The sequence below is a fragment of the Pristis pectinata genome, chromosome 21 (assembly GCF_009764475.1).
Source record: "Pristis pectinata isolate sPriPec2 chromosome 21, sPriPec2.1.pri, whole genome shotgun sequence".
NCBI classification, from domain to species: domain Eukaryota; kingdom Metazoa; phylum Chordata; class Chondrichthyes; order Rhinopristiformes; family Pristidae; genus Pristis; species Pristis pectinata.
The window spans coordinates 240162-267968 of NC_067425.1; the positions used below are offsets into that span (position 1 = coordinate 240162).

At 41.8% G+C, this 27807-nt stretch overlaps 1 protein-coding gene across 1 annotated transcript in view; it reads right to left on the reverse strand.

The window, feature by feature from the left end:
- LOC127581280 (integrin alpha-E-like) overlaps positions 1 to 27807 on the reverse strand; it is a 345660-nt gene that overhangs the window by 208806 nt on the left and 109047 nt on the right. Inside the window, exons 9-12 of the mRNA XM_052035523.1 lie at positions 19254 to 19407; positions 11834 to 11984; positions 9381 to 9457; positions 4581 to 4713 (exon numbers count right to left, since the gene is read on the reverse strand). Coding sequence (XP_051891483.1) covers positions 4581 to 4713; positions 9381 to 9457; positions 11834 to 11984; positions 19254 to 19407 — 515 coding nt within the window. The remainder of the gene's footprint in view (positions 1 to 4580; positions 4714 to 9380; positions 9458 to 11833; positions 11985 to 19253; positions 19408 to 27807) is intronic.

Sequence of the window (27807 nt, forward strand, 5' to 3'; positions counted from 1 at the left end):
AAGTCATTGGGTATATTTAAAGCGGAGGTTGATAGGTTCTTGATTAGTAAGGACATCAAAGGTTACAGGGAGGAGGCAGGAGAGGGGTTGAGAGGGAAAAGTAAATCAGCCATGATCGAATGGCAGAGCAAACTCGAAGGGCTGAATGGCCTAACTCTGCTCCTAGGTCTTATAAGAGATTCTAGGATGGTGTGTTGTCTCCCGGATGCCAGGGTCAAGGACGTCTCTGAGTGGTTGCAGACCATTCTTGGGGGGTGAGCAGCCAGAAGTCATTGTGTACATTGTCATGAATTACATAGGTAGAGAAAGGGATGAGGTCCTGCAGAATGAATATAGGGAGTTGGGAAAGAAGTTAAAAAGCAGGACCTTGAGGGTAGTCACCTCTGGATTACTCCCTGTGCCATGAGCTAGTGAGGGTAAAAATAGGAGGATTTGGCAGATGAATGTATGGCTGAAGAGTTGGGGCAGGGATTCAGATCTCTGGACCATTGGGATCTCTTCTGGGGCAGAGTTGACCTGTACAAAATGGATGGGTTGCACCTGAACTGGAGGGGCACCATTCTCCCATCAGGCAGATTTGGTGGTGCTACTAAGGAGGGTTTAAACTAGATTGGCAGGGGGGCGGGATCCAAAGCAGAAGTGAGACAGATGAGAGGCTAGAAGTTGAGATAGAATTCAATTCCAGTAAGGTCAGGAGACAAGACAGGCAGCAGCATGGCAGGGAGTAAGGGAAGACTGTTGGATTAAATTACATTTATTTCAATGCAAGAGGCCTGATAGATAAGGTGGATGAACTCAGGGCATGGATAGCTACATTGGACTGGGGTATTATAGCCATTATTGAAACATGGTGAAGGGAGGGACAAGACTGGCAGCTAAATGTTCCAGGGCACAGATGCTTTAGGTGCGATAGCGGTGGAGGAAAGAGAGGAGGGGGAGTTGCATTTCTAATTAAGGAAGATGCCAAGAAAGATCATCCAGTGAGGTTTCATGGGTGGAGCTAAGAAATGAGGGGGTGATCATCTTGTTGGGATTATACTATAGCCCCCCTAATAATCAATGGGAATTAGAGGAACAAATATGCAGGGAGACTGCAGAAAGTTGCAAGAGAGAGAGGGTTTCATTGTAGGGTATTTTAACTTCCCTAATGTAGACTGGGGCTGCCATAATGCCAGGGGCTTAGGTGGGATGGAATTTGTTAAGTGTGTTCAGATAAGTTTCCTAACTTTACAGGGAGTATATTACTTGCTCCCAACATTCAGCAGGAAATAGAGGAGCACGTATGTCAGAAAGTACAGAGAGATGCAAGAACAATAGTGTTATAGTAGTAGAAGGTTTCAACTTTTCCAAAATTTACTGTGTTTGTCTAAATGTGAAAGGCCTGGGGGCAGGATTTTTTAAGTGCTTCCAGGAGAGTTTATTGACCCAATAGATAAATAGTCCTACATAAGAACATAAGAAATAGGAGCAGGAGTAGACCATCTTACCCATCGATCCTGCTTCACCATTCAATAAGACATGGCTGATCTGGCCGTGGACTCAGATCCACCACCTGCCTTTTCCCCAGAAGTTACCTGTACAGATGGATGGTAGAGGACACATCTAACATGCCAAAGAGACATGTTATGGATGGGAGGCGAGGACCTCAAAACAATTGCTGTCACTAAAGAGGTAGTGACGAGCAAACTAGTAGGCCTAAAGGTAGGCAAGTCCCCTGGTCCAGATGGAATGCACCCCAGGGTACTAAAAGAAATGGTAGACGTTATAGAAGAGGTGTTTGTGATAATTTACCAAAATTCTCTGGACTCTTGGCAAATTCTGGCAGATACAAGACAGTGAGTGTCACCCACTGTTTAAAAAAGGATGTAGACAAAAGGCAGGTAACTATCGGCCAGCTAGCTTAATGTCTGTAGTCAGGAAAATGCTTGAATCTATCATTAAGGAGTACAAGGAAAACAAAATAGTCGTTCAAGGCCTCAGCTATTTCCTCATTACCCAATATTAATTCCCCCTTCTCATCTTCTAAGGGACCTACGTTCACTCTTCCCATCCTTACTGTTCTTGCTTTTAACTGGAATATACTTCTGTTGAGCACCGTGAAAAATCTCTTTGAAAGTCTTCGACTGTTCCTCAACTGTCACACCACATAGCCTGTGTTTCCATTCTACGCTAGCCAACTCCTCCCTCATCCCGTCGTAGTCTCCCTTGTTTAGGCATAATACACTGGTCTTAGATCAAACTATTGCACCCTCCATTTGTATGATAAATTCAGTCATACTATGATCGCCCTTTCCAAGAGGATCCCTAACTACAAGATCATTAATTTCACCTGTCTCATTGCACAGGACCAGATCTAAGATAGCATTTTTCCATTGTAGGTTCACTAACCTGCTGTTCTAGAAAGCTATCACGGATGCATTCTATGAAGTCCTCCTCAAGATTGCCTCAACCAACTTGATTCACCCAATCTATGTGGAAGTTAAAGTCCCCCATGACAACTGCCGTTCCGTTCTTACATGCATCAAATATTTCTTGGTTTATTGCCTGTGCCACTGTAATGTTATTATTCGGTGGCCTATAGACAACACCCACCAGTGATTTTTTCCCTTTACTGTTCCTAATCTTTACCCAGAAGGACTCAACATTCTGCTTCCTAGATCTTATATGGTCTCTCACTATCACCTTGATCTCATCCCTAATTGAGAGCACTACCCCACCTCCCTTACCTTCCTGCTTATCCTTCTGTATAACCTGTTACCCTTGGATATTTAAATCCCACTCATCTCCACCCTGCAACTACATTTCTGTAATGGTCACTAAGTCATACCCCTTTTCTGATTTGTGCCACAAGTTCACTGACCTTGTTTCGAATACTACAGGCATTCAGATAAAGTGCCCTTGCACTCCTTGTCCTTTCTGTCCTTTGTGTTTGACTCTTCTGTACTCCACTCTTACTTTTCTCTTTTCTAACTTTTGCTCTGGTCTCTGCTTTGCTTCCCTCTGTCTTTCAGCATGGATTCCCATCCCCCTGCCATACTAGTTTAAACCCTCCCCAAAAGCACAAGCAAACAATCCCCCAGTCCTGCCCAGGTGTAGACCATCCCACCTCACCCAGAACTGGTTCCAATGCCCCAGGAATCTGAAACCCACCCTCCTGCACCACTGCTCAATCCACATATTCATCCTAACTATGCTGCTATTCCTACTCTGACTAGCATGTGGCACAAGCAGTAATTCTGAGATTATTACCTTTGAGGTCCTACTTTTTGATCTAGCTCTCTAAATTCGGCTTGTAGCACCTCATCCCACTTTTTTCCTGTATCATTGGTACCTGCATGCACCACGACAACTTGCTGTTCACCCTCCCCTTCCAGAATGCCCTGCAGCTGCTCTGAGACATCCCTGACCCTTGCACCTGGGAGCAAAACACCAACTGGGAGTCCTGTTTGTGGTCCTACTAGAGAAGGGGTAGTACTGGACCTAATCTTAGGGAATGAAGCCAGGAAAGTAGTTGGAAATGTCTGTGGGTAAGCATTTAGGATATATTGAGCATAACTCTAAGTTTCAAAGTAGTTATGGGAAGGGGTAAGTGTGGTCCAGAAATTAAGGTCATGAATTGGGGAAGGCCGATTTCAACAGCATAAAATAGGACCTGGCAAACACAGACTGAGAACAACTACTTGCAGGTAAATCTGTCTGATAAGTGGGACTCTGTTAAAAGTTAAATAGTGAGAATTCAGCCAACATGTTTTTGTGAGGGGGCAAGATAAGAACAGCAATGTAGGGAACCTTGAATGTCAAGGGATAGAGTCATAGAGACAGTACAGAAACAGGCCCTTTGGCCCACCCAAGTCCACACCGACCAAACACGATTTACACTAATCCTACATTAATCCTATTCTCCCTACGTTCTGTCAACTCCCCCTAAATCTTACCTCTCACCTACACAATAGGGGCAATGGCCAATTAACTTATCAATCTGCATGTCTTTGGGATGTGGGAGGAAACTGGAGAAAACCCACATGATCACATGGAAAGTATGCAAGCTCCACACAGACAGCACCCAAGATTAGAATAGAACCCAGGTCTCCAGCACTGTGGAGCAACAGCTCTACCACTGTGGTGTCTTGTTGGGATTTGAACTCCAATCTCAGGCCCCCGTGTTACTAGTTTTGTGAATTAACTGCTATTTCACTTCCGTGTGCATTACATTAAATAGTTGCAGACGTTTAGTAATCCCATAAATAGATTATGCAGTATTTATCGTCAAAATACACTGGATCTTTTTTTGAATCATAATTTCTTTGAAACAGTTTCATGGAAGTGATTGGTGCTACCCAAAGCTGAGTTCCCATTTATTAATTAAGCATTTGACTGCTGTTGGAGTCCTTGATATTCGAAGGAGCAAATAAAAAGAATAAAAAGGATAGAAAAAATAAAGAGAATCCTTAAATCACTCTTTTTCTGATAACTTATGTACATCTGATTTAAATTTATTGCTTGTTTTAAGTGCAGTACTTGAACACAATGTAGTGACATAAGTAAAAATTCCATGAGTTAAATGATGAAACTTTACATACCAAGGTAACCGTAAGCAGCTGAAAGTGTTCCTTTGGATTCATTTAGAAACTGCTCTGTTCCTTTATCTTTGTTGTACATCATTATTCCTCCAGTCCAATCATATGCTCCCACAGCACCAAGCAAAATATTGCCCTGTAAGATTATGACATTGCCCAGTAAGATTATTGCATGGACCATGGTGCTTGGGCCAATATTAATATCAGGATAATCAAGCAGCTTCCTATGAGAGTGGAGGAGAGGTGGACTTTGTGGAAAGGCCCAAGCCACCTCCCTAACCAAATCAGCAGGTCAAGCATTGACATGGTGAAATGGGGATATTCCACAAGACCTCCAAATGCAGGGATAGGCAGACTGTGCTGCACCTTTTGGTCTGCTAACTCCTTCAGGAAACTCTACACAGCTGCAGAATCGTATCAGGGTCCAAACTCCTTGTAATTAAATGTGGTTATCAATGGAGGAAAATATGATTTTGGTGTCTGGACACGTGAAAGGTCAAATTGGAGAGGAATTTAATATTGATGATTACTAGCTAACTGTCAGAAAGGGCCATTGTTATTTAACACAAGAAACTATGTTAATACAGTAAATATAAAAAGAGAAAAATAGCAGCTCTGTTTGATCATACCAGAGCCTATGTGTTGGAAGTGATGGGAATATGTAGCATTAGCTGCAATAATAGCAATTGGAAACTATGAAACAAGCTCCTCTGTGCACAGGATAACTGTGCCATTTGTACAACACCACTGCTGTTGTTTGTACATTCATTTTATATGTCATGACATCAAACTAGTTAATAAAGTTAATCTCAAAATCAATTGCAGACACTTGATGCTTGAAAGGAACAATACTGGTCACAACCTTCAAAAAGCTGGAGACAGCTACCAGAAATAGTGTGGTCATACACAAGGGCATATTGGCGTAAGGTTATTAACTGGAATTCTACGTGTGTGGATAATATTACCAGATAACCAACAATCACATCAAATCTTGCAAAACAAATCTTTTTTATAGACTTCCATCCATTTGTAGATATTCAGGTATCTGTAGATTACAGCATAAGAAAGCAAAATACTTGAGATGGTCACAAACCCCAGAACTGGGGAGCACAAGGGGGATCTTCATAGAGAAAAGAAGCTTTCTTCAAATTAATTTCCACAAAAGCTGAAATGGTGGCCTTAGAGCAGAAAGTGAAAGAGAAAGTTGTAAGAGCTAAGTTAAGCAAACAGTATTGCTTTAAGTATACACTCTTAGCAATGTTTTAATATGTCTTAGTTTAATATCATTACTGTTATGGAACAGTATTTTAATACATGTTAAAATGACTACAACATGTATTAACTCAGCATTAAAATGGTGTTAGAAGAAGAAGAGTATTGTGGTCAATTAAGTCAATAACAACAATGTTATAGCCAATAGGTTAATGGCCAGAGGCCAGATTGGCAATCAGCTGAACAGTCATAAGTGTGAAACAAACAGATAACCCAGGACAGAGCACCAATTAAGTCCTGCAAATAAAGTGGATCTGAGGAACATTTTTTTTCACTCATTCAGAGTGAAAAATATTATCAATCATTTAGCATTGGAATAAGAAGTGTATTGGTACCGGGTCCAGAACTGGTCACACAAAAAACTGGTCAAACAAGAAAAGGAAGTAGGGTTGAATCACTGAGGATGATAGTGACAAAATGAAATAACTCAGCAGAATGAAAGTTACCATGGAAGATCAAAGAATAGAGTCCAAGATAGAAAGGAAGCAGGAGGTTTTAAATAAATATTTATCTGCATTCACTAAGGAAAAGGACATTATGTTTGGAGAATTAAGGGAAAGGGTTGGTGAAATTAGAAAATGTGTTATCATTGAAAAAGGAGGAGTTTTTAGATGTCTTAGCATGCTTAAAGATAGATAAAGCCTCAGGGCCTGATGAGCAGCATCTGAGGCTACTATGGAAAGCAAGAAAAAAGATTACTGAGGCCCTGACAGAGATTTAAAAATTTTGGCTAGCCACAGGTGAGGTATTGAAGGACACCAAATCTGGTACTCTTGTTCACGAAGGGCAACAGAGATAAGTTGAGTAATTACAGGCCAATGAGTATAATGTCAATAGTAGGGAAGTTTTTGGAAAAAATTCTCAGGCACACAATTAATCCACACTTGGAAAGGCAAGAGTTAATTGGAGATAGTCAGCAAGGCTTTGTTAGTGGGAGATCCTGTCTGATTAATTTGATTGAGTTTTTTGAAGAAGTAACAAAAAATATTGATGAGGGCAATGCAGCTGATGTAGTTTACGTGGACTTCAGAAAGCCCTTTGATGTGTTCTCACATGGAAGTCCCAAAGGATCCATAAGCATGTTGGTGAATTGGATCCAGAATTGGCTTGGTAATATTGCCAATTGGTTTGGTAATACAGCCCCCTACTTTACTCGCTATATACTCATGACTGAATGGACAGATTCTGCTCTAACTCCATCTGAAAGTTTGCAGGTGACACTACCGTAGTGGGCTGTATCTCAAATAACGATGAGTCAGCGTATAGGAAGGAGATAGAGAGACTAGTAACTTGATGTCATGACAACAACCTTTCCCTCAATGTCAGCAAAACAAAAGAGCTGGTCACTGACCAGGAAGCGGGGCGGAGCATATAGCTCTGTATTTGTCAAAGGTGCTGAGGTGGAGATGGTTGAGAGTTTCAAGTTCCAAAGTGAAAACATCACCAATAGCTTGTCCTGCTCCAACCACATAGACACTATGGCCAAGAAAGCACGCCAGCACCTCTACTTCCACAGAAGGCTGAGAAAATTTGGCATTTCCTTGTGACCCTCACTAATTTTTTTTTCTTTTTCAATCTTTCTATTAGTTTCCAAATTAATACAGATTAATATATAGCAGCAATGATTGTACATGTAATACAAAGAGATCAAGAGAGCAATCATGACATAAAAAGTAATAAAATATTAAAAAATCTTTAGATCTCACGATCTCTTAGTAGATGAATATAATATAAAAGAGAAGAAAGAAAAAGATTTATTGTATATATAAAAAAGAATCCCCAAATCAATAAAAAAAATTGTAAATAATATAACAAACTAAACTATAAAGAAAATTTTTTTAAAAATGAACAAAAAAGAAAGAAAAAACTGGACTGAAATTTCTCAATAAAAACAGAGCAATCTAATGTCGTCAACTCCGTTCCTTTAAATTGAAAAGATATTGAAAAGGGATCTATATGATATGAAAGTATTGAATAAACGGACTTCAAATATCTTCAAATTTAAGCGAAGGATCAACAGCACACTCCTAATTTTTTCCAAGTTTAGACATGATATAGTTTGAGAAAACCATTGAAAAGTAGTAGGGGGTATTGGATCCCATTTAAGCAAAATGGATCGTTTGGCCATTAATGTGACAAAGGCAATCATACGCTAAGCGGAAGCAGATAAATGGCGAGACTCTATCGTTGGTAGTCCAAAAATTGCAGTAATAGGGTGAGGTTGTAAATCAATATTCAATACAGTTGAGATAATGTTAAAAATGTCTTTCCAATATTTTTCCAAAAGAGGACAAGACCAAAACATATGTGTCAGAGAAGCCACATTCGATTTATGTCTGCCACATATAGGACTAAAATGGTGATAAAAACGGGCTAGTTTATCCTTTGACATATGGGTCCTGTGCACTACCTTAAACTGTATCAAAGAGTGTCTGGCACACATTGAAGATGTATTAACTAATTGAAGAATTTTCTTCCCTGTCTCTGTAGGTAAAGGTAAAAGCACCCAGCATAATCATAGACCCCTCCCCCCCCAGACATTCTCTCCCATCGGGCAAAAGATACAAAAGCTTGAAAACATGCACCACCAGGCTCAAGGACAGCTTCTATCTCGCTGTTATAAGTCTATTGAACAGACCTCTTGTATGGTAAAGATGAACTCTTGTCCTTACAATCTACCTCATCATGGCCCTTGCACCTTTTTGTCTACTGCACTACACTTTCTCTGTAGCTGTAACAATATATTCTGCATTCTGTTATTGCTTTTCCCTTGTACTACCTCAAAGTACTTATGATTTGCAATGACTGTATGGATGGCTTGCAAAACTAAGTTTTACACTGTATCTCAGTACATGTGACAATAATAAACAAATTACCTGCCTCAGCCACTTCCTCTGGCAGCTCATTCCAATATACTAACCAGTCTCAGGGTGAAAAAGTTGCCCCTCAGGTTCATATTAAATATCTCCCCTCTCACCCTAAACCTATGTCCTCCAGTTCTTGATTCCCAGCCCTGGGAAAAAGACTGTGTGCATTGACCATAAGTATGCCCCTGCTCTAAGATCTATCTAACCCTTCCCTCCCACATAGCCCTCAATTTCTCTACCATTCATGTGGCTATCGAAGAGTCTCTTAAATGTCCCTAACGTATCTGCCCCCACAACCTCTGCCGGCAGTGCGTTCCACACACCCACCACTCTGTGTGAAAAACCTACCTCTGACATCCACCTTATACCTTCCTCCACTGGCCTTAAAATTATGCCCCCTCCTGTTAGCCCTCATGGCAATATAATTGTATCTTGCAGAGAAATCTGAACAGTTGATTTAAACGCCCTGGTTTAACTGCATGTTGCATTGGTTGGCCACATTTCCGACTTGCAAACTGTTTGGGTTATGACCAGTTTTCAGGAATGGAACCTGTTGTAACCTGGGGAAGACTTGTACTTCATATTTATAAATACAAAATAAAAATGTGATTTTATACTTTTTTAAATAGACTACATCACAGATTTTATATTAAAAAAAACTCACATCACTGGAGTAATCTGCACTGAATCCAATTTGTGCCAGTTCCATATGAAAGGCACTTACGTTTGCACCTTGGGTACCTGTTGAATTAATGAATAAAAAGAGAATAAAGATGATCAATAAATATAAAAACACAGAAAATGGAGGAGTAGCTATTTGGTCTTCAAGACCTCTGTCATTCAATACGATCATGGCTAATTCTCTGTTCCAGTATCATATTCCCACTTTACCCCCATACTCCTTAATGCCTTTTGTGTCTGGAAATCTATATATCTTCTTAGTCATAGAGTCATCCAGCACAGAAATACACCCTTTGGCCCACTAAGTCTATGCTTACCATCAAGTACCTCTCTAACTAGTTTAACAGCACTTGGCCTGCAACCTTCTATGCCTTGGCAATTCACTGCTCGTCTTTGTTTCTTAAAGATTATCCGCTCACACCACCCCCTCAGGTAGTGCATTTCAGATTCCAGCCATCCTTCAAGTGAAAAAAATCTTCCTCAGATCCTCTTTAAACCCCTTCCCCCTTACCCTAATGTTATATCCTCTAGTTTTTAACACCTCCACCATTTCTATGCCCCTCATAATTTGCATACCTCAAATATATTCAGTTGACCTCCATAGTCCTCTGTGGTTCACCATCCTCATCTCAGTCCTGAATGTTTTATCCCGTATCCTGACTGAGAACCATCAGAAGACCATCATCCCCCACCCACTCTACCCTTCTCCCTCCCCCATTCCACCCCAAACAACCCTTGGGCCAGAAGAAACACCCAGCCTCCATCTAGCCAGTCAGGTCCACGAGAATGGTACCGGAGCAATGGAGGGTGGCAAATGTTGTCCCCTTATTCATAAAAGGTAGTAGGGATAGTCCAGGAATTTATAGACCAGTGAGCCTTACGTCTGTGGTGGGCAAGCTGTTGGAAAGGATTCTTAAAGATAGGATCTATGGGCATTTAGAGGATCATGGTCTGATCAGGGACAGACAGCATGGCTTGGTGAAGGGCAGATCATGTCTCACAAGCCTGATAGTGTTCTTTGAGGAGGTGACCAGACAGATTGATGAGGGTAGTGCAGTAGATGTGGTCTACATGGATTTTAGTGAGGCATTTGACAAAGTTCCACATGGTAGGCTTCTTCAGAAGGTCAGAGGGCATGGGATCCAGGGATGCTTGACCATGTGGATTCAGAATTGGCCTGCCTGTAGAAAGCAGAGGGTTGTGGTGGAGGGAGTGCATTCAGATTCGAGGGCTGTGACTAGCGGTGTCCCACAAGGATCGGTTCTGGGACCTCTGCTTTTCATGATTTTTATTAATGACTTAAATGAGGAGGTAGAAGGGTGGGCTGGCAAGTTTGCAGACGACACAAAGGTTAGTAGTGTTGTGGATAGTGTGGAGGACTGTCAAAGATTGTCAGAGGGACATTGATAGGATGCAGAGCTGGGCTAAGAAGTGGCAGATGGAGTTCAATCTGGAGAAGTGTGAGGTGGTACACTTTGGAAGGACAAACTCCAAGGCAGAGTACAAAGTTAATGGCAGGATTCTGGGTAGCGTGGAGGAGCAGAGGGATCTGGGGGTTCATATCCACAGATCACTGAAAGTTGCCTCACAGGTGGATAGGGTAGTTAAGAAAGCTTATGGGATGTTAGCTTTCATAAGTCGTGGGATTGAGTATAAGAGCTGCGAGGTAATGATGCAGCTCTACAAAACTCTGGTTAGACCACACTTAGAGTACTGTGTCCAGTTCTGGTCGCCTCATTATCGGAAGCATGTGGAAGCGTTGGAAAGGGTGCAGAGGAGACTTACCAGGATGCTGCCTGGTTTGTAGAGTATGCATTATGAGGAGAGACTAAGGGAGTTAGGGCTTTACTCTTCGGAGAAAAGGAGAATGAGAGGAGACGTGATAGAGGTATACAAAATATTAAGAGGAATAGATAGAGTGGACAGTCAGTGCCTCTTTCCCAGGGCACCAATGCTCAATACAAGAGGGCATGGCTTTAAAGTAATGGGTGGGAAGTTCAAGGGAGATATCAGAGGAAGGTTTTTTACACAGAGTGGTGGGGCGTGGAATCCGCTGCCTGGGGTGGTGGTGGAGGCAGGTACATTGGTCAAATTCAAGACATTGCTAGGTAAGCATATGGAGGAATTTAAAATAGAGGGATATCTGGGAGGAAGGGGTTAGATACTCTTAGGCGAGGATTAAAGGTCGGCATGACATTGTGGGTTGAAGGGCCTGTATTGTGCTGTACTGTTCTATGATTCTATGATTCTACCTCTGTATCTCAGAGTTCTGTAATCTCTTACCATCTAGGTAATATGCTTTGTTATTTTTCCTGATCTTGTGTCATTATAAGATTTAAAACACAGCTGGTTGATAATTTATGATAGACAATTCTCTTTGTATCTGTTTAATCAGTTCAAACATTCATTTCAGAATAAAGAATAAATATACAGTACCTTCAATTCCAACTATATTTTCCTCTAGATCTGCCAGTAGACCATCTAAAGCAGAATAGTCACGCACTTGGAAAAGATGTTTATTATCTGGATCAGACGCAATTAGCTTCAGCTCATCCAATGCCTTTTTCTTGTTAAAGCTTTCACCAACCTTAGTGGAAACAGAATAACAAAGTTAATTTTGCAATAAATTGATCAGTCACATCCTTTGCACTCCAAATAGATAAAACACCTTTGCTCAACTGTAATATAATAAAGAGCCCAGAGTAACTGTTGCTAAGTTTCTGTGTAACACTTGGTTAAGTGGTTGTATCAAGTCATCCAATCAACTGATGCTCCTGGCTCCGTCCAATGTTCAATAGCTAAAGTAGATCTCTTCTACTTAGCATGTTATGTAACTACACACGTAACTTCCTTCTGAATTACAATAAAGTAATTATTTACATTTGTATGTATCCTCATCACATTGAAACATTGCCAAGTATTTCATACACATTGATTTTGAAGCACAGAGACAATTATGACAAACTAATCATGATCCTTGAATACAATTGAACAAATTACAAGAAAAAGTGGCACTTCAAAATGGGAGAGGAACACTGGCCTCCTTATCAACTTGGAGGCTGTTCTTTGGTACAAAAATTCACAAGGTCAGATTTGCCAAAATTAACAAGATTAAAGGCTGATTAGAACTTTTGTCTGTATCTCTGGGTTACAGCTAACAAAAGTGAGATACAGTAGAACAGCTCAGATATGGAGGGGAATGGGGGGAGCGTTTGAAAAGGCTTGGAGTGGAGATTGTGGGATGGTACTGCAGTAAAAGGAAAGATCACAAGTGTTGTTTGAGGAGGAATGACAAGTGTCTGGAGGAAGGTTAGAGTAATGTAGGTGGCAAAGATCTGTGAGGGTCTGGAGATTAGAAGGGTTGGGAGCAGAAATAACAAGAGTCTAAGAGGCAGTAGGGAACAGAAGGATCAAGAGCAAGGCGCATACATTAAGAGCCCAAGACATTGGAGGAATGTGGACTGAAAACTGGCTGTCACATAGAAAACAGAGAGTTGGAATGAATTGGTCTTTTTCAGGCTGGAAGGATGTAACCAGTGGAATACCCCAGGAATTGGTTCTTGGCTCTCAATTGTTTACTATTTACATGAATGACCTGGAGGAGGTAATGAAATGTAAGGTTTCCAAGTCTTCTGATGATACAAAAATAAATGGAAGGGCAGGTTGTGATAAGGTCATTGTGATATGGATAGACTGAGTGATTGAACCCACCATGCCACAATGTACACTTGGACACTAAGTTTCACAGGACATGGGGATCAGTCAAAGTGGACAAGGTACAGGTTCAGGCATGAGTTTATTGAATGACAAAGCCGAAATGAAGGGCCACAAAGAAATAATTTCACAGGATGTAGGTGGTGGTGTTCTGTAGCTATTCATGTATTTAAAATCAACTGGTGGGATTGCAGAGTGTCCAGAATGACACAAAGATTTTGCAGGACTGTAAGCAATGTAGCTTAAACCATCAAACTACAAGAATAGTTCATGGTTTAAGCAAATGGAAAAACTGTTGCAAATGAATTTCAATACAGGCAAATGTGAGGTTATCCACTTGATACCTAAAAAAGATAGAACAGATTATGAAAGATTAAGCGGTGGAGGTCCAGAACCACTTTAAGAGTTCCCATGCACAGGTCATTAATATGTTATGCACAGTACAAAAAAGTCAGAAAGGTTTGGCATGCTGGTCTTTATCTCGAAAGGTCTGAAACACAAGGAGATAAGAGTTGGAAGATAGAAATTATGAAACAACAATACAAAATACTGGTGGTAGTAATAGATGACTCTATAGTTAGGGTACTCCAGGATGGTGTGTTGCCTCCTTGCTGCCAGGGTCAAGGATGTCTCTGAGCAGGCACACATCATTCTGAAAGGGGAGAGGAGCCAGATTGGTCCATATTGGTACTAATGACATAGGCAGGAAGACAAGAGTCATAGAGTCAGAGAGTTATACAGCACAGAAACAGGCCCTTCCACCCAACTTGTCCATTCTGACCAAAATCTCTAACCTAGCTAGTCCCATTTGCTTGTGTTTGGCCCATATCCCCCTAAACCTTTTCAATCCATGTACCTGTCTGAATGTCTTTTAAACATTGTAAGTGTACCCGCCTCTAGAGCCTCCTACGTCAGCTCATTCCATATCCACTGCCCTCTGTATGAAAAAGTTTCCCCTCACGTCCATTTTACTTCATTCTTCTCTCACCATAAATCTACATTCTCTAGTTTTAGACTCCCCTCCCTGGAGAAAAGACAGTGGCCATCCACCTTATTTACACCCCTCATGATTTTATATACCTCTGTAAGGTCATCCCTCAACCTCCTGCACTCCAGGGAAAAAAAGTTCCAGCCAATCCAGTCTTTCCTTATAAGCCCTCCAGTCCTGATAACATCCTTGTGAATCTTTTAGAACATAGAACAGTACAGCACAGGAACAGGCCCTTCAGCCCATGATGTTGTGCTGAACTAATTAAATTAGTAATTAAATGTCAAACTAATCCTTTCTGCCTGCACAATGTCCATATCCTTCCATTCCCCGCACATCCATGCATCTATCTAGGAGCCTCTTAAATGCTTCCATTGTACCCTTTCCATCGTACCCTATCATAACCTTTTCTTCAACCTTTCCAGCTTAATTCATCTTTCCTATAGTGTGGGGACCAGACAATACACCAAATGCAGTCTCACCAACAACTCGTACAATTGCAACATGACACTTGATCTCCTGTACTCAATCCCCTGACCGATAAAGGCAAGTATGCCAAAAGCCTTCTTCACCACTCTGTCTATGTACCTGCACCCCTAGGTTCCTCTGTTCTACTACACTCTCTAGAGCCCTACTATTTACTGTGTAAGTCCTGCCCTGGTTTAACTGACCAAAATGCAACACCTCACACTTGCCCAAGATAAAATCCATTTGCCATTCCTGGGTCCATTTCCCCAGTTCACCTAGATCTTGTTGTTAGGTTCTATGTAATCTTAGATAACCTTCTTCACTGTCCACTACACACAAATTTTGGTGTCATCTGAAAATTTACTAACCACGTTGACAACTTTGTCATCCAAATCGTTATTATAGATGACAAACAGCGGACCCAGAGACTAATGATTCCTGCAGCACACCACTGGTCACGGTCCTCCAATCTGAAATAACAACCCTCCACTACCACTCTCTGACTCCTTCCACCAAGCCAATTTTGTATTCAGTTGGCTAGCTCACCCTGAATCCCATATGTTCTCATCTTTCAGACTACCATGTAGGGCCTTGTCATAGGCCTTGCCAAAGTCCATGTAGACAACGTCTAGCATCCTGCCCTCCTCAACCTTCTTTGTTACCTCCTCAAAAAATTCAATCAAATTTGTGAGGAACAATTTGTCATGCTCAAAGCCATGCTGACTACCCCTAATCAGTCCTTGCCTTTCTAAATGATAGTAGATGCTATCCCTCAGAATTCCTTCCAGTAACTTTCCCACTACTGCGGTTAGGATGACCAGCCTGTACTTCCCTGGAGGTCCTGCATATAGAACTTAGATTCAGATACCTGGATCATTGGGATCTTTTCAGGGCAGGTGGGACCTGTACAAGAAGGTCAGGTTACACATAAACAGAAGATGCACCAGTATGCTTGCAGTGTTACTCAGGAGGGTTTAAACTAGTATGGTGGGGGGTGGGAACCAGAGTAATCGGTCAGCAGGTAGAGTGATTGAGGAGGTTCAGTCAAGTACATAGAACACAGAACAGTACAGCACAAGAACAAGCCCTTCAGCCTACAATGTTGTGCTGAACTAATTAAACTAGTAATTAAATGCCTAACTAAACTAATGCCTTCTGCCTACACGATGTCCATATCATTCCATTCTCTGCATATTCATGTGCCTATCTAAGAGCCTCTTAAATGGCTCTATCGTATTTTCCTCCACCACCACTCCTAGCTGAGCATTCCAGGAACCCACCATTCTCTGTGAAAAAACCTGCACTGTACATCTCCTTTGAATTTACCCCCTCTCACCTTAAATGCATGCCCTCTGGTATTAGACATTTCAACCCTGGGAAAAAGATACCGGCCGTCTATTCCTCTCTTCCTCTCATAATCTTATAAACTTCTATTAGGTTTCCCCTCAGCCTCTGCCACTCCAGAGACAACCCTACCACCCTATTAGACAAGCAAATCTAATAGCAAGATAAGCAGGGTTCAGATTAATGAACACAGCTGGACTGGAAGATGAAGTGCATTTATTTTAATGCAAGGAGTATAACAATTAAGGCAGATAAGTTCAGAGCCTGGATTAGTATATGGAACTGTGATGTTGTAGCCATTACAGAAACTTGGTTGAGAGAAGGGCAGGACGAGCAGTTCAACATTCCAGTGTACAGATGTTTCAGATGTGAAAGGGGTGTAAAGGAATGGGGGAATTGCATTACTGATTATGGATAATACCACAGCTTCACTTAGAGAGGACATCTTGGAGGGGTCATCCAGCGAGGCCATATGTAGAGTTCAGGAATAAGAAAGGTGCAATCACTATGATGGGGTCATATCATAGGCCTCCCAATAGCCAGCGGGAGCTAGAGGAACAGATATGCAGGCAGATAGAGCCATAGAGTCATAAAGCTATGCAGCACAGAAACAGGCCCTTCAGCCCAACTCTTCTTTGATGATTATGATACCTAACTCAGCTAGTTCCGTTTGCTTGCATTTGGCCCATATCCCTCTAAACCTTTCCTATGCATGTACCTGTGCAAATGTCTTTTAAATGTCGTAATTGTACCTGTTGTTCTTCACTGTCAATGATACCACTTATTTTAGTTTAGAAGACGTCAGGAGGGCAGAAAGGGGATAGGAGACAGCTTTGGCAAATAAGGTAAAGGAAAATCCAAAGATATTTTACAAGTATACTAAGGGCAAAGGAGTAACTAGGGCTCCTTCAAGATCATCTATGAGTGAAGCCACATGAGAGGGGTGAGGTCCTAAGCAAATATTTCTTGTCTATATTTACCGTGAAGAAAGAGATGGATGCCAGTAAACTCAGGAAAGTTAACAGTGATGTCTTAAGGAGAGAGTTTACATTACGGAGGAGGAGGTGCTGGAGATCCTAAAACCCTCAAAGATCATTAAATCCCTGGGACCTGTATCAAAGGACATCATGGGAAGCTAGGAGAGGAACTGCAGTGCCCATTGTGGAAATATCTGTATCATCAATAGCAATGGGTGAGGTGCCAGAAGACTGGAGGGTGGCTCATGTTGTGCCATGGAGTAATTTCCCAATTTCCAAATGTCCTTTTACCTGCAAATAGGCTCCCTCAATCAACTTTTGAAAGTTCCTGTCTAATACCATCAAAATTGGCCTTGCCTCAACTTTGGACTTTAACTTGTAGAATTATGGTCACCGGTCCCAAAGTGCTCCCCCACTAACAATTCAATCACTTGGCCTGCCTTATTTTCCAAGAGGAGGTCAAGTTTTGTCCCTTCTATGGTAGGGACATCTACATATTTATTGAGAATTTTTTCCTGAACACACTGAACAAATTTCACCCCATCCAAGCCTTTAACACTATGGCAGTCCCAGTCGATGTTTGGAAAGTTACACTCCTATACTATTACAACCCTATTATTTTTATAGCAATGGGCGATCATAAAAAGAACAGAATTGTTGTAGTGGATGATTTTGACTTCCCAAATATTGACTGGGGCACCCTTATTGCCAAGAGTTCAGATGGGGCAGAGTTTGTTAGCTGCATCCAGGAGGGTGTCTTGAAATTATATGTAAATAGACCATCGAGGGATGGGGCTGTACTAGACCTTGTGTTGGGGAGTGATCCTGGCCAGTTGATCTAAGTTTCAGTGGAAAAGCATTTGTGAATGGTGATCATATCCTATCTATGCCTATCATAATTTTATAAACTTTTGTACCCTGTCCAAACCCTCCACAACTTTCCTGTAATGGGCGTGACCAGAAGTGCAGACAATACTTCAACTGCGGCATAATCAAAGTTTTATACAGCTGCAATATGTCTTCCTGATCTTATACTCAATGGCTCGACCAATGAATGCAAGCATGCCACATGCCTTCTTTATCACCCTATCTACTTGTGTGGCCAGTTTCAGGGAACTATGGACTTGGACCCTAAGATCCCCTCATACATCAATGCTGTTAAGGGTCCTCCCACTTACTGTATGCTTTACCTGACATTTGACCTCCCAAAGTGCAACACCTCATACTTGCCGGGATTAAACTCAATCTGCCATTTCTCCACACTTATCTGTAATTATCAATATCCTGCTGTACCCTTTGACAATCTTCTTCAGTGTTCTCAACTCCATCAATCTTTGTGTCATCTGCATTTTACGAACCCACCCATCTACATTTTCATCCAAGTCATTTATATATATCACAAACAACAGAGGTTCTAGCAATGACCCTTGCCGAACACTACTGGTCACAGGCCTCCAACCAAAATAACACCCTTGAACCATTACTCTCTGTTATCTATGGGCAGGGCAATTCTGAATCCGAGATTCACTAATTTTTGTTAGCCAAAGGTATTGAATGTATTGAAGAGAAAAGGTCAAGATTTACGTCACAAATTAGCTATGATCTCAGAATATGACAGAACAGGTTTGAGGGCCCTTTGAAAACTACAAATGGGCTCAAAGACCCAAGCACAAAGTAAACAGCAGCAGGGCCCAGGGCATAAACGATGTTTCTGCAATCTCCTGATCCTTTATACCAGCACCTGTAGGTTATCAATCAATTTTTCATAGTCTAGTTTGTGAAAGAGATAAAAAGGTCCTAAATTAGCATCCACAACAGAAGCTAGTTTCAAACTGAGCTCCCAAGTGCACTGAGGGAGCACTGTTTAAAGAGGTTAATAAAAATAGTCCTCTCCTCATGCAACCATTTCCACAACTGAAACACAGTGGTGGCCATAAGTGCAGTGTATGTGGCTCAGATTATGATGACTTAGGTGGATGACCTTGTTAAATTTAACAAGAAAGCAGTCTTCAACCATTCTGGAAGCAAAATCTGGTGACTCTGGCCTGACTAGAGTATGAAATCTACCATATCTCCCACTGCTTTACACTTTCCTTTACATCTTTTTACAATGAGAATTGATGCACCAACTCCGCCCCCCACTCCCATTAAGTTCAAATTGGGAATGAAATTTCTCCCCACCTCAAGGTACGTGCATTAGTATGAGTCTTCCCAGACTCATACTAACATCAGGTGATAAACTGCTCTGAAATGTGTTCAATCCAACTCCTTTCTCAGCCAAAAAAAGCAGAAATGCTGGAAGAACTCAGCCAATCAAGCAGCATCTGTGGAAAAAGTAACCAGTCAACGATATTAAGAAGCTTACCCCAACAGCAATCCGTGTCACTTTCGCAATCTTAGTCGAGTTGATTACATCAGATAGGTTCATCTCATCCTTGAATATATCCCCGTCTGTTACCACAATGATAAACTGTTTGGCATTTTTGTTGGAGCCTTGTGTTTCATTGAAGATATTGTCTCTAAACATATGAGAAAGATAAAGGCTTAACTTTCAGAGGCATATCTCATTGACTTTGTATCATGTCATCATATTTCTCACAATACAGAATACTTGTCCTTTATATATAAAAGATTACTTCTGTTGCTTGACAAATACTTTAAGATAATATTATTTGAAAGCGAAAGAAAAATGTTTATTGTACATTTTCCAAATCATTCTGTGCAATGAATTACAAGACAGACTCAGAAAATCAAATATGTTATGCTGTTGGAAATCAAAAGTAGAATCATATAGATGCTGGAGTCTAAAATAAAACATAAAATGCTTAAAATCCTCCTTGTACCATCAGCAAATTTGCTACAGCACATCGTCATTAATACAGATTGTAAATAGTTGAGGCACCATCATTAATTGCTGTGTCACCTCAGTAATTACTGATTGCCAATCTAAAAATGACCCATTTATCCTGATTCATTGTTTACTTATAATAAGCCAATCCCCATCAGTGCCATATAACCCCATACACCCTTATCTTATGCAGTAATCTTTTATGTAGCTCTTGTCTCACTTACCAGTGGAAACGACTTTCCTGCCTCTATCTTATTTATCCCTTTCATAATTTTATATGTTTCTATAAGATTCCCTCTCATTCCTCTGAATTCCAGTGCGTACAGTCTCAGGCTACTCAATCTCTCCTCATAGGCTAATCCCATCATCTCTGGAATCAATCTGGTGAACCCCCTTTGCACCACCTCCAAAGCCAGTATATCCTCTCTCAGGTAAGGAGATGAGAACTGCATGCAGCCTCACCAGTACCCTGTACAGTTGCGGCATAACCTCCCTGCTCTTAAATTCAATTCCTCTAGCAGTGAAGGCCAACATTCCATATTGGTATTGGTTTATTATTATCACTTGTACCAAGGTACAGTGAAAAACTTATAGTATTGAAGGTGGAGCTATAGTCAATAAACAGTAGTCTAACGTAAGTGCCTTTACTGTCCAGATGCTCCAGAGATGAGTGTAGGCCAGGGAAATGGCGTCCACTGTAGACCTGTTTTGGCAGTAGGTGAATTGCAGTGGGTTGAAGTTGTCTGGGGGGACTGGAGTTAATGTGTGCCATGACCAGCCTCTCAAAGCACTTTATGATGGTGGATGTCAGAGCCACCAGTCGGTAGTCCTTAAGGCATGTTACCTTGTTCTTCTTAGGTACCAGGATGACAGTGGTCTTCTTAAAACAGGTGGAAACCTCAGATTGAAGTAGGGAGAGGTTAAATATGTCTGCAAATACCCCCGCCAGCTGATCAGCACAAGATCTGAGCACACGGCCAGGGACACCACCCAGGCCAGATGCTTTCCTCGGGTTCACTCTCTGGAAGACTGATCTTACATCCTCAACAGTGACCACAGGTTCAGTTGCATTGGAGGCTGTCAGGGTGGGTGGTGACAATCCACTCCCCTTCCGTTCAAAACGCACATAGAATGCGTTAAGCTCATCAGGAAGGGATTTGCCTTCGGGATAACCTGTTGCACCTGCAAACCAACCTTTCGTGATTTATGCACAAGCACTCCCAAGTCCCTCTGCACAACAGAATGCTGCAATCTTTCACCATTTAAATAATAATCTGATCTTCTATTCTGCCTTCCAAAGTGAATGACATCACATTTACCAACATTGTACTCCATCTGCCAGACCCTGGCCCACTCACTTAACCTATCTATATTTCTCTGTAGACTCTCCGCATCCTCTGCACAATTTGCTTTTCCACTCAATTTAGTGTCATCAGCAAACTTAGATATGCTACGCTCGATGCCCTCTTCCAAATCGTTGATGTATAACGTGAACAGTTGCAATCTCAGCACCAACCCTTGCGGCACTCTGCTCCTCATTGATTGCCAACCAGAGGAACACCCATTTATCCCAACTCTCTGCCTTCTGTTGGTTAACCAATCCTCTATCCGCGCTAATACATTACCCCAACATTATGCATCCTTATCTTATGGACTAGTCTTTTATGTGGCACCTTATTGAACGCCTTCTGAAAATCCAAGGATACAACATCCATGTGCTCCCCTCTATCCACTGTGCTCGTAATATCCTTGCTATCTTCCAATCCGCTAGGACTAGCCCAGAGTCCAGAGAATTTTGGTAAATTATCACAAACACCTCTTCTATAATTTCCGCCATTTCTTTCAGTACCCTGGGATGCATTCCATCAGGACCAGGGGACTGTCTACCTTTGGCCCTCTAGTTTGCTCAGCACTACTTCTTTAGTGATAGCGATCATATCGAGGTCCTCACCTCCCATTGCATCCATAACATCTCCCTTTGGCATGTTAGATGTGTCATTCACTGTGAAGACCAATACAAAATAGTCATTCAAAGCCTCAGCCATTTCCACATTACCCAATATTAATTCACCCTTCTCATCTTCCAAGGGACCTAGATTCACTTTAGCCACCCTTTTCCGCCTTATATAATTATAAAAACTTTTACTACCTGCTTTTATATTTTGTGCTCGTTTACTTTCATAATATATCTTCCCTTTCCTTTTCACTTGCTTAGTAGTTCTTTGTTGCTTCTTAAAGTTTTCCCAATCTTCCAGTTTCCCACTATTCTTGGTGACTTTATATGCATGAGCTTTTACTTTGATGCCTTCCTTTATTTCCTTAGTCATCCAAGGCTGGCTCTTCCCACCCTGACTGTCCTTGCTTTTAACTGGAATATTCTTTTGTTGAGCACTATGACAAATCTCTTTGAAGGTCTTCCACTGTTCCTCAATTGTCCCACCATATAGTCTGTGTTCCCAGTCTACACTAGCCAACTGCTTCCTCATCCTGTTGCAGTCTCCCTTGTTTAGACATAATACACTGGTTTTAGATCGAACTATTGTACCCTCCATTTGTATGGTAAATTCAATCATACTGTGATCACTCTTTCCAAAAGGATCTCAAACTACAAGATTGTTAATTTTACCTTTCACATTGCACAGGACCAGATCTAAGATAGCATTTTCACTTGTAGGTTCACTAACCTGCTGTTCAAGAAAGCTATCACGAATGCATTCTATGAAATCCTCCTCAAGACCAACTTGATTCGCCCAATCTACGTGCAAGTTGAAGTACCCCATGACAACTGCCATTCCATTCTTACATGCATCCAATATTTCTTGGTTTATTGCCTGTGCCACTATAGTATTCGGTGGCCTATAGGCAACTCCCACCGGTGATTTTTTTCCCTTTATCTTCTTAATCTGTACCCAGATGGATTCAACATTCTGCTCCTTAGATTTTATATCATCTCTGACTATCGCCCTGATCTCATTCTTAATTAAGAGCGCTACTCCACCTTCCTTACCTTCCTGCCTGTCCATCTGTATTACCTGATACCCTTGGATATTTAATTGCCAATCATCTCCAACTTGCAACCACATTTCTGTAATGGCAACTAAATCATACACGTTTGTCCTGATTTATGCCATAAGAGGCATATATTGAGTGGACAGGCAGAGACTTTTTCCCAGGACAACAATGGCTAACATGAGGGGGCATAATTTTAAGGTGTTGAAGGAAAATATAAAGGGGATGTCAGGGGTAAGTTTTTTTACACAGACAGTGGTGAGTGCATGAATGCACTGCTGACAAAGGTTGTGGGGGCAGATACATTAGGGACATTTAAGAGACTCTTAGATACAGTAGACATATGAATGATAGAAAAATGGAGGGCTCTGTGGGAGAGAAGCGTTAGATAGATCTTAGAACAGGATAAAATGTCGGCACAACATTGTGGGCCGAAGAGCCTGTACGGTGCTGTAATGTTCTATGTTCTAAGTTCACTGACCTTGTTTCGAACACTATGGGCATTCAGATGAAGTGCCCTTGCACTCATTGTCCTTTTAAAATCTAGTGATCTTTGTATCCTTTGCATTTGACTTTTCTGTACTCCACTTCTACTTTTCTCTTTTCTAACTTTTGCTTTGGTCTCTGCATTGCTTCCCTCTGACTTTCTGCATGGATTCCCATCCCCCTGCCATACTAGTTTGAACCCTCCCCAAAAGTACTTGCAAGTAATTCCCCTTGGACATTGGGACGTTGATCCTGGTCCCGCCCTGGTGTAGACCATCTGGTTTGTACTGATCCCACCTCCCCCAGAACTGGTTCCAATGCCCCAGGAATTTCAAACCTTCCCTCCTGCACCACTGCTCAAGCCACATATTCATCCTAACTATTCTGCTGTTTCTGTTCTGACTAGCACGTGGCACAGATAGCAATCCTGAGATTATTACCTTTGAGGTCTCACTTTTTAAGTTATCTCCTAGCTCCCTAAATTCAGCTTATAGGCCCACATCCCGCTCTTCTCCTAAATCTTTGGTACCTATATGCATCATGACAACTGGCTGTTCACCCTCCCTTTTTAGAATGCCCTGCGGCCGCTTCAAGACATCCCTGACCCTTGCACCTGGGAGGCAACATGCCAACCAGGAGTCCCGTACAGCTCTGCCACTCTTTTTCCTGCCCTCCTGTGCAGCAGAGCCACTTACGGTGCCATGTTCTTGGCTACTGCTGCCTTCTCCTGATGAGTCATCTCCTCCAACAGTATCCAAAGTGGTATATCTGCTTTGGAGGGAGATAACCGCAGGGGACTCCTGTACTACCTTCCTGCTACTGCTCTGCCTGTTGGTCACCAATTCCCTATCTTTCCTTAGGCTCTTAAACTGTGGTGTGACCAATTCATTAAACGTGTTATCCATAACATTCTCAGCATCGCAGATGATCCAAAATGAATCCATACACAGCTCCAATGCCATCATGCGGTCTGTCAGGAGCTAGAGCTGGACCCACATCCTGCACACATAGTCATGTAACTCCATCTACAAGTTTGCAGATGAACAACCGTAGTAGCCCGTATCTCAAATAACGATGAGTCAGAGTACAGGACGGAGATAGAGAGCTTAGTGGAATGGTGTCATGACAACAACCTTTCCCTCAATGTCAGCAAAACAAAAGAGCTGGTCATTGACTGCAGGAAAGGGGGCAGTGTACATGCACCTGTCTACATCAATGGTGCTGAGGTCGAGAGGGTTCAGAACCTCAAGTTCCTAGGAGTGAACATCACCAACATCACCAATCCTGGTCCAACCACGTAGATGCCATGGCCAAGAAAACTCACCCGCACCTCTACTTCCTCAGGAGGTGAAAGAAATTTGGCATGTCCCCTTTGGCACTCACCAACTTTTATCGATCCACCATAGAAAGCATCCTATTTGGATGCATCATGGCTTGGTATGGCAACTGCTCTGCCCAGGACCGCAAGAAACTTAAGAGAGTTGTGAACACAGCCCAGCGCGTCACGGAAACCAGCTTCCCCTCCATGGACTCTTTACCTCTCGCTGCCTTGGTGAAGCAGCCAGAATAATCAAAGATCCCACCCACCCGGGTCATTCTCTCTTCTCTCCTCTCCCATCAGGCAGAAGATACAGGAGCCTGAGGGCACGTACCACCAGGCTCAAGGACAGCTTCTATTGCACTGTGATAAGACTATTGAATGGTTCCCTTATACGATGAGATGGACTCTTGACCTCACAATCTACCTTGTTATGACCTTGCACCTTATTGTCTACTTGCAATGCACTTCCCTGTAGCTGTGACACTTTACTCTGCACTGTTATTCTTTTGACCTGAACTACCTCAATGCAGTCTGTACTAACTCAATGTATCTGCACTGTGTAATGAATTGATCTGTACAAATAGTATGCAAGACAAGTTTTTCACTGTACCTCGGTACAAGTGACAATAATAAACCAATACCAATACCAATCAGGGACTCTGGCAGCCTCCGTGTTCCCACATTGCACAGGAGGAGCATGACACAGGTCTGAGCTCACCTACCATGACTAAAAAGCTTTGAGGAGAAAAAAAGAACCAACCCTCACCTTACCTTAGTGCTCCTATTTCTTATAGAGTCATAGAGTAATACAACATGGAAAAAGGCACTTTGGCCTAACACATCCAGGCCAATCAAGATGCCTATTATTAAGCTAATCCCATTTGCCTGTGTTTGGCCCATACCCCTCTAAACGTTTCAGATCCATGCACCTGTCCAAGTGTCTTTTAAATGTTGTATTGTACCTGACTCAACCACTTCTTCTGGCAGCTCATTCCATATACGTATCATCCTCTGTGTGAAAACATTGACCCTCAGGTCCCTTTTAAATTTTACCCTCTCATCTTAAAGCTATACCCCCTACTTTTTGATTCCCTTTCCCTGGGAAAAAGACAGTGCGCATTCAGCCTAACTATGACCCTCATGACTTTATACACCCATGTAACATCACCCCTCAGTTTCTTACTTTCCAATTAATAAAGTCCTAACCTGTCCAACCCCTCCCTACAACACAGACCATCGAGTCCTGGCAAGATTCTTATAATTCTTTGCACTCTTTCCAGCTTAATGACATATTTCCTGTAACAGTGTAACCAAAACTGTAAATAATACTCCAGGTATTTATTGAATGCCTTAAGGATACTCAAGTATGTCACTTCTGCTGGTTCCCCTACATCCACTCTGTTTGTTACCTTCACAAAGAACTCTAGCAAATTCACCATAAGGAATTTCCCTTTTATAAAGGCACACTGACACCACTTTATTGCTTTATGATTTACTAAATGTCCTGTTGTTACCTCCTTAATAATAAATTTCAGCAATTTCCCAATGACATATGACATATAAATGACCTATCTTTTCCATCATTCCATATACCTTGTTTCTTGAATTACATTACATTATATTATTGGTTTTCCAAATCTCTGGGACTTCTACAGAATCTGTGGAATTTTGGAAATTACAAACAATGCATACGACACCTTGCAGCTTCAACAACCTAGGTTCAATCCTGACCACTGGTTCTATCTGTGTGGAGTTTGCATTTCTTCCTTCGATCATGTGGGTTTACAGAGTGAGCTCCAGTTTCTTCCCACATCCCAAAGACATGAACTGTAGAATTATAAAGTCACCAGGTGCGGTGCCGGAGGATTGGAAGGTAGCTCATGTTGTTCCGTTGTTTAAAAAAGGCTCTAAAAGTAAACTAGGTAATTACAGGCCAGTGAGCCTGACAGCAGTAGTAGGTAAATTATTGGAAGGTGTTCTGAGAGATCGGATATACAAGTATTTGGACAGCCAAGGGCTGATTAAAGATAGTCTGCATGGCTTTGTGCATGGTAGATCGTGTTTAATGAACCTTGTACAGTTTTTCGAGGAGGTTACCAAGAAAGTGGATGAAGGAAAGGCTGTGGATGTTGTCTATATGGACTTCAGTGAGGCCTTTGACAAGGTCCCACATGGGAGGATTGTTCAGAAAGTTCAGACACTAGGTATCCATGGAGAGGTTGTAAACTGGATTCGAAATTGGAGAAGACAGAGAGCGGTAGTGGATGATTGTTTCTCAGACTGGAGGCCTGTGACTAGTGGTGTGCCTCAGGGATCTGTGCTGGGTCCATTGTTGTTTGTTGTCTATATCAATGATCTAGATGATAATGTTGTAAATTGGATCAGCAAGTTTGCTGATGACACTAAGATTGGAGGTGTTGTGGACAGTGAGGAAGACTTTCAAAGCTTTCAGAGGGATCTGGACCAACTGGAAAAATGAGCCAGAAAATGGCAGATGGAATTTAATGCAAACAAGTGTGAGGTGTTGCATTTTGGAAGGACACATCAAGGTAGGACATACACAGTAAATGGTGGGGCACTGAGGAGTGCGGAGGAACAAAAGGATCTGGGAGTTCAGATACATAATTCCCTGAAAGTGGTGTCACAGGTAGAGAGGGTTGTAAAGAAAGCTTTTGGCATCTTGGCATTCATAAATCAAAGTATTGAGTATAGGAGTTGGGATGTTATGGTGAGGTTGTATAAGACATTGGTGAGGCCAAATATGGAGTACTGTGTGCAGTTCTGGTCACCTAACTGTAGGAAGGATATCAGTAAGATTGAAAGAGTACAAAAAGGATTTACTAGAATGTTGCTAGGTCTTCAGGAGTTGAGTTATAGGGAAAGATTGAACAGGTTAGGATTTTATTCCTTGGAGTGTAGAAGAATGAGAGGAGATTTGATAGAGGTTTACAAAATTATGTATAGACAGAGTAAATGCAAGTAGGCTCTTTCCACCTAGATTAGGAGAGATAAGTATGAGAGGACATGGCTTTGGGGTGAAAGGGGAAAGGTTTAGGGGGAACATTAGGGGGAACTTCTTCACTCAGAGAGTGGTGGGAGTGTGGAACAAGCTGCCATCTGACGTGGTAAATGCGAGCTCACTCTTAAGTTTTAAGAATAAATTGGATAGATACATGGACGGGAGAGGTCTGGAGGGTTATGGACTGGATGCAGGTAAATGGGACTAGCAGAATAAAGTTTCAGCACAGACTAGAA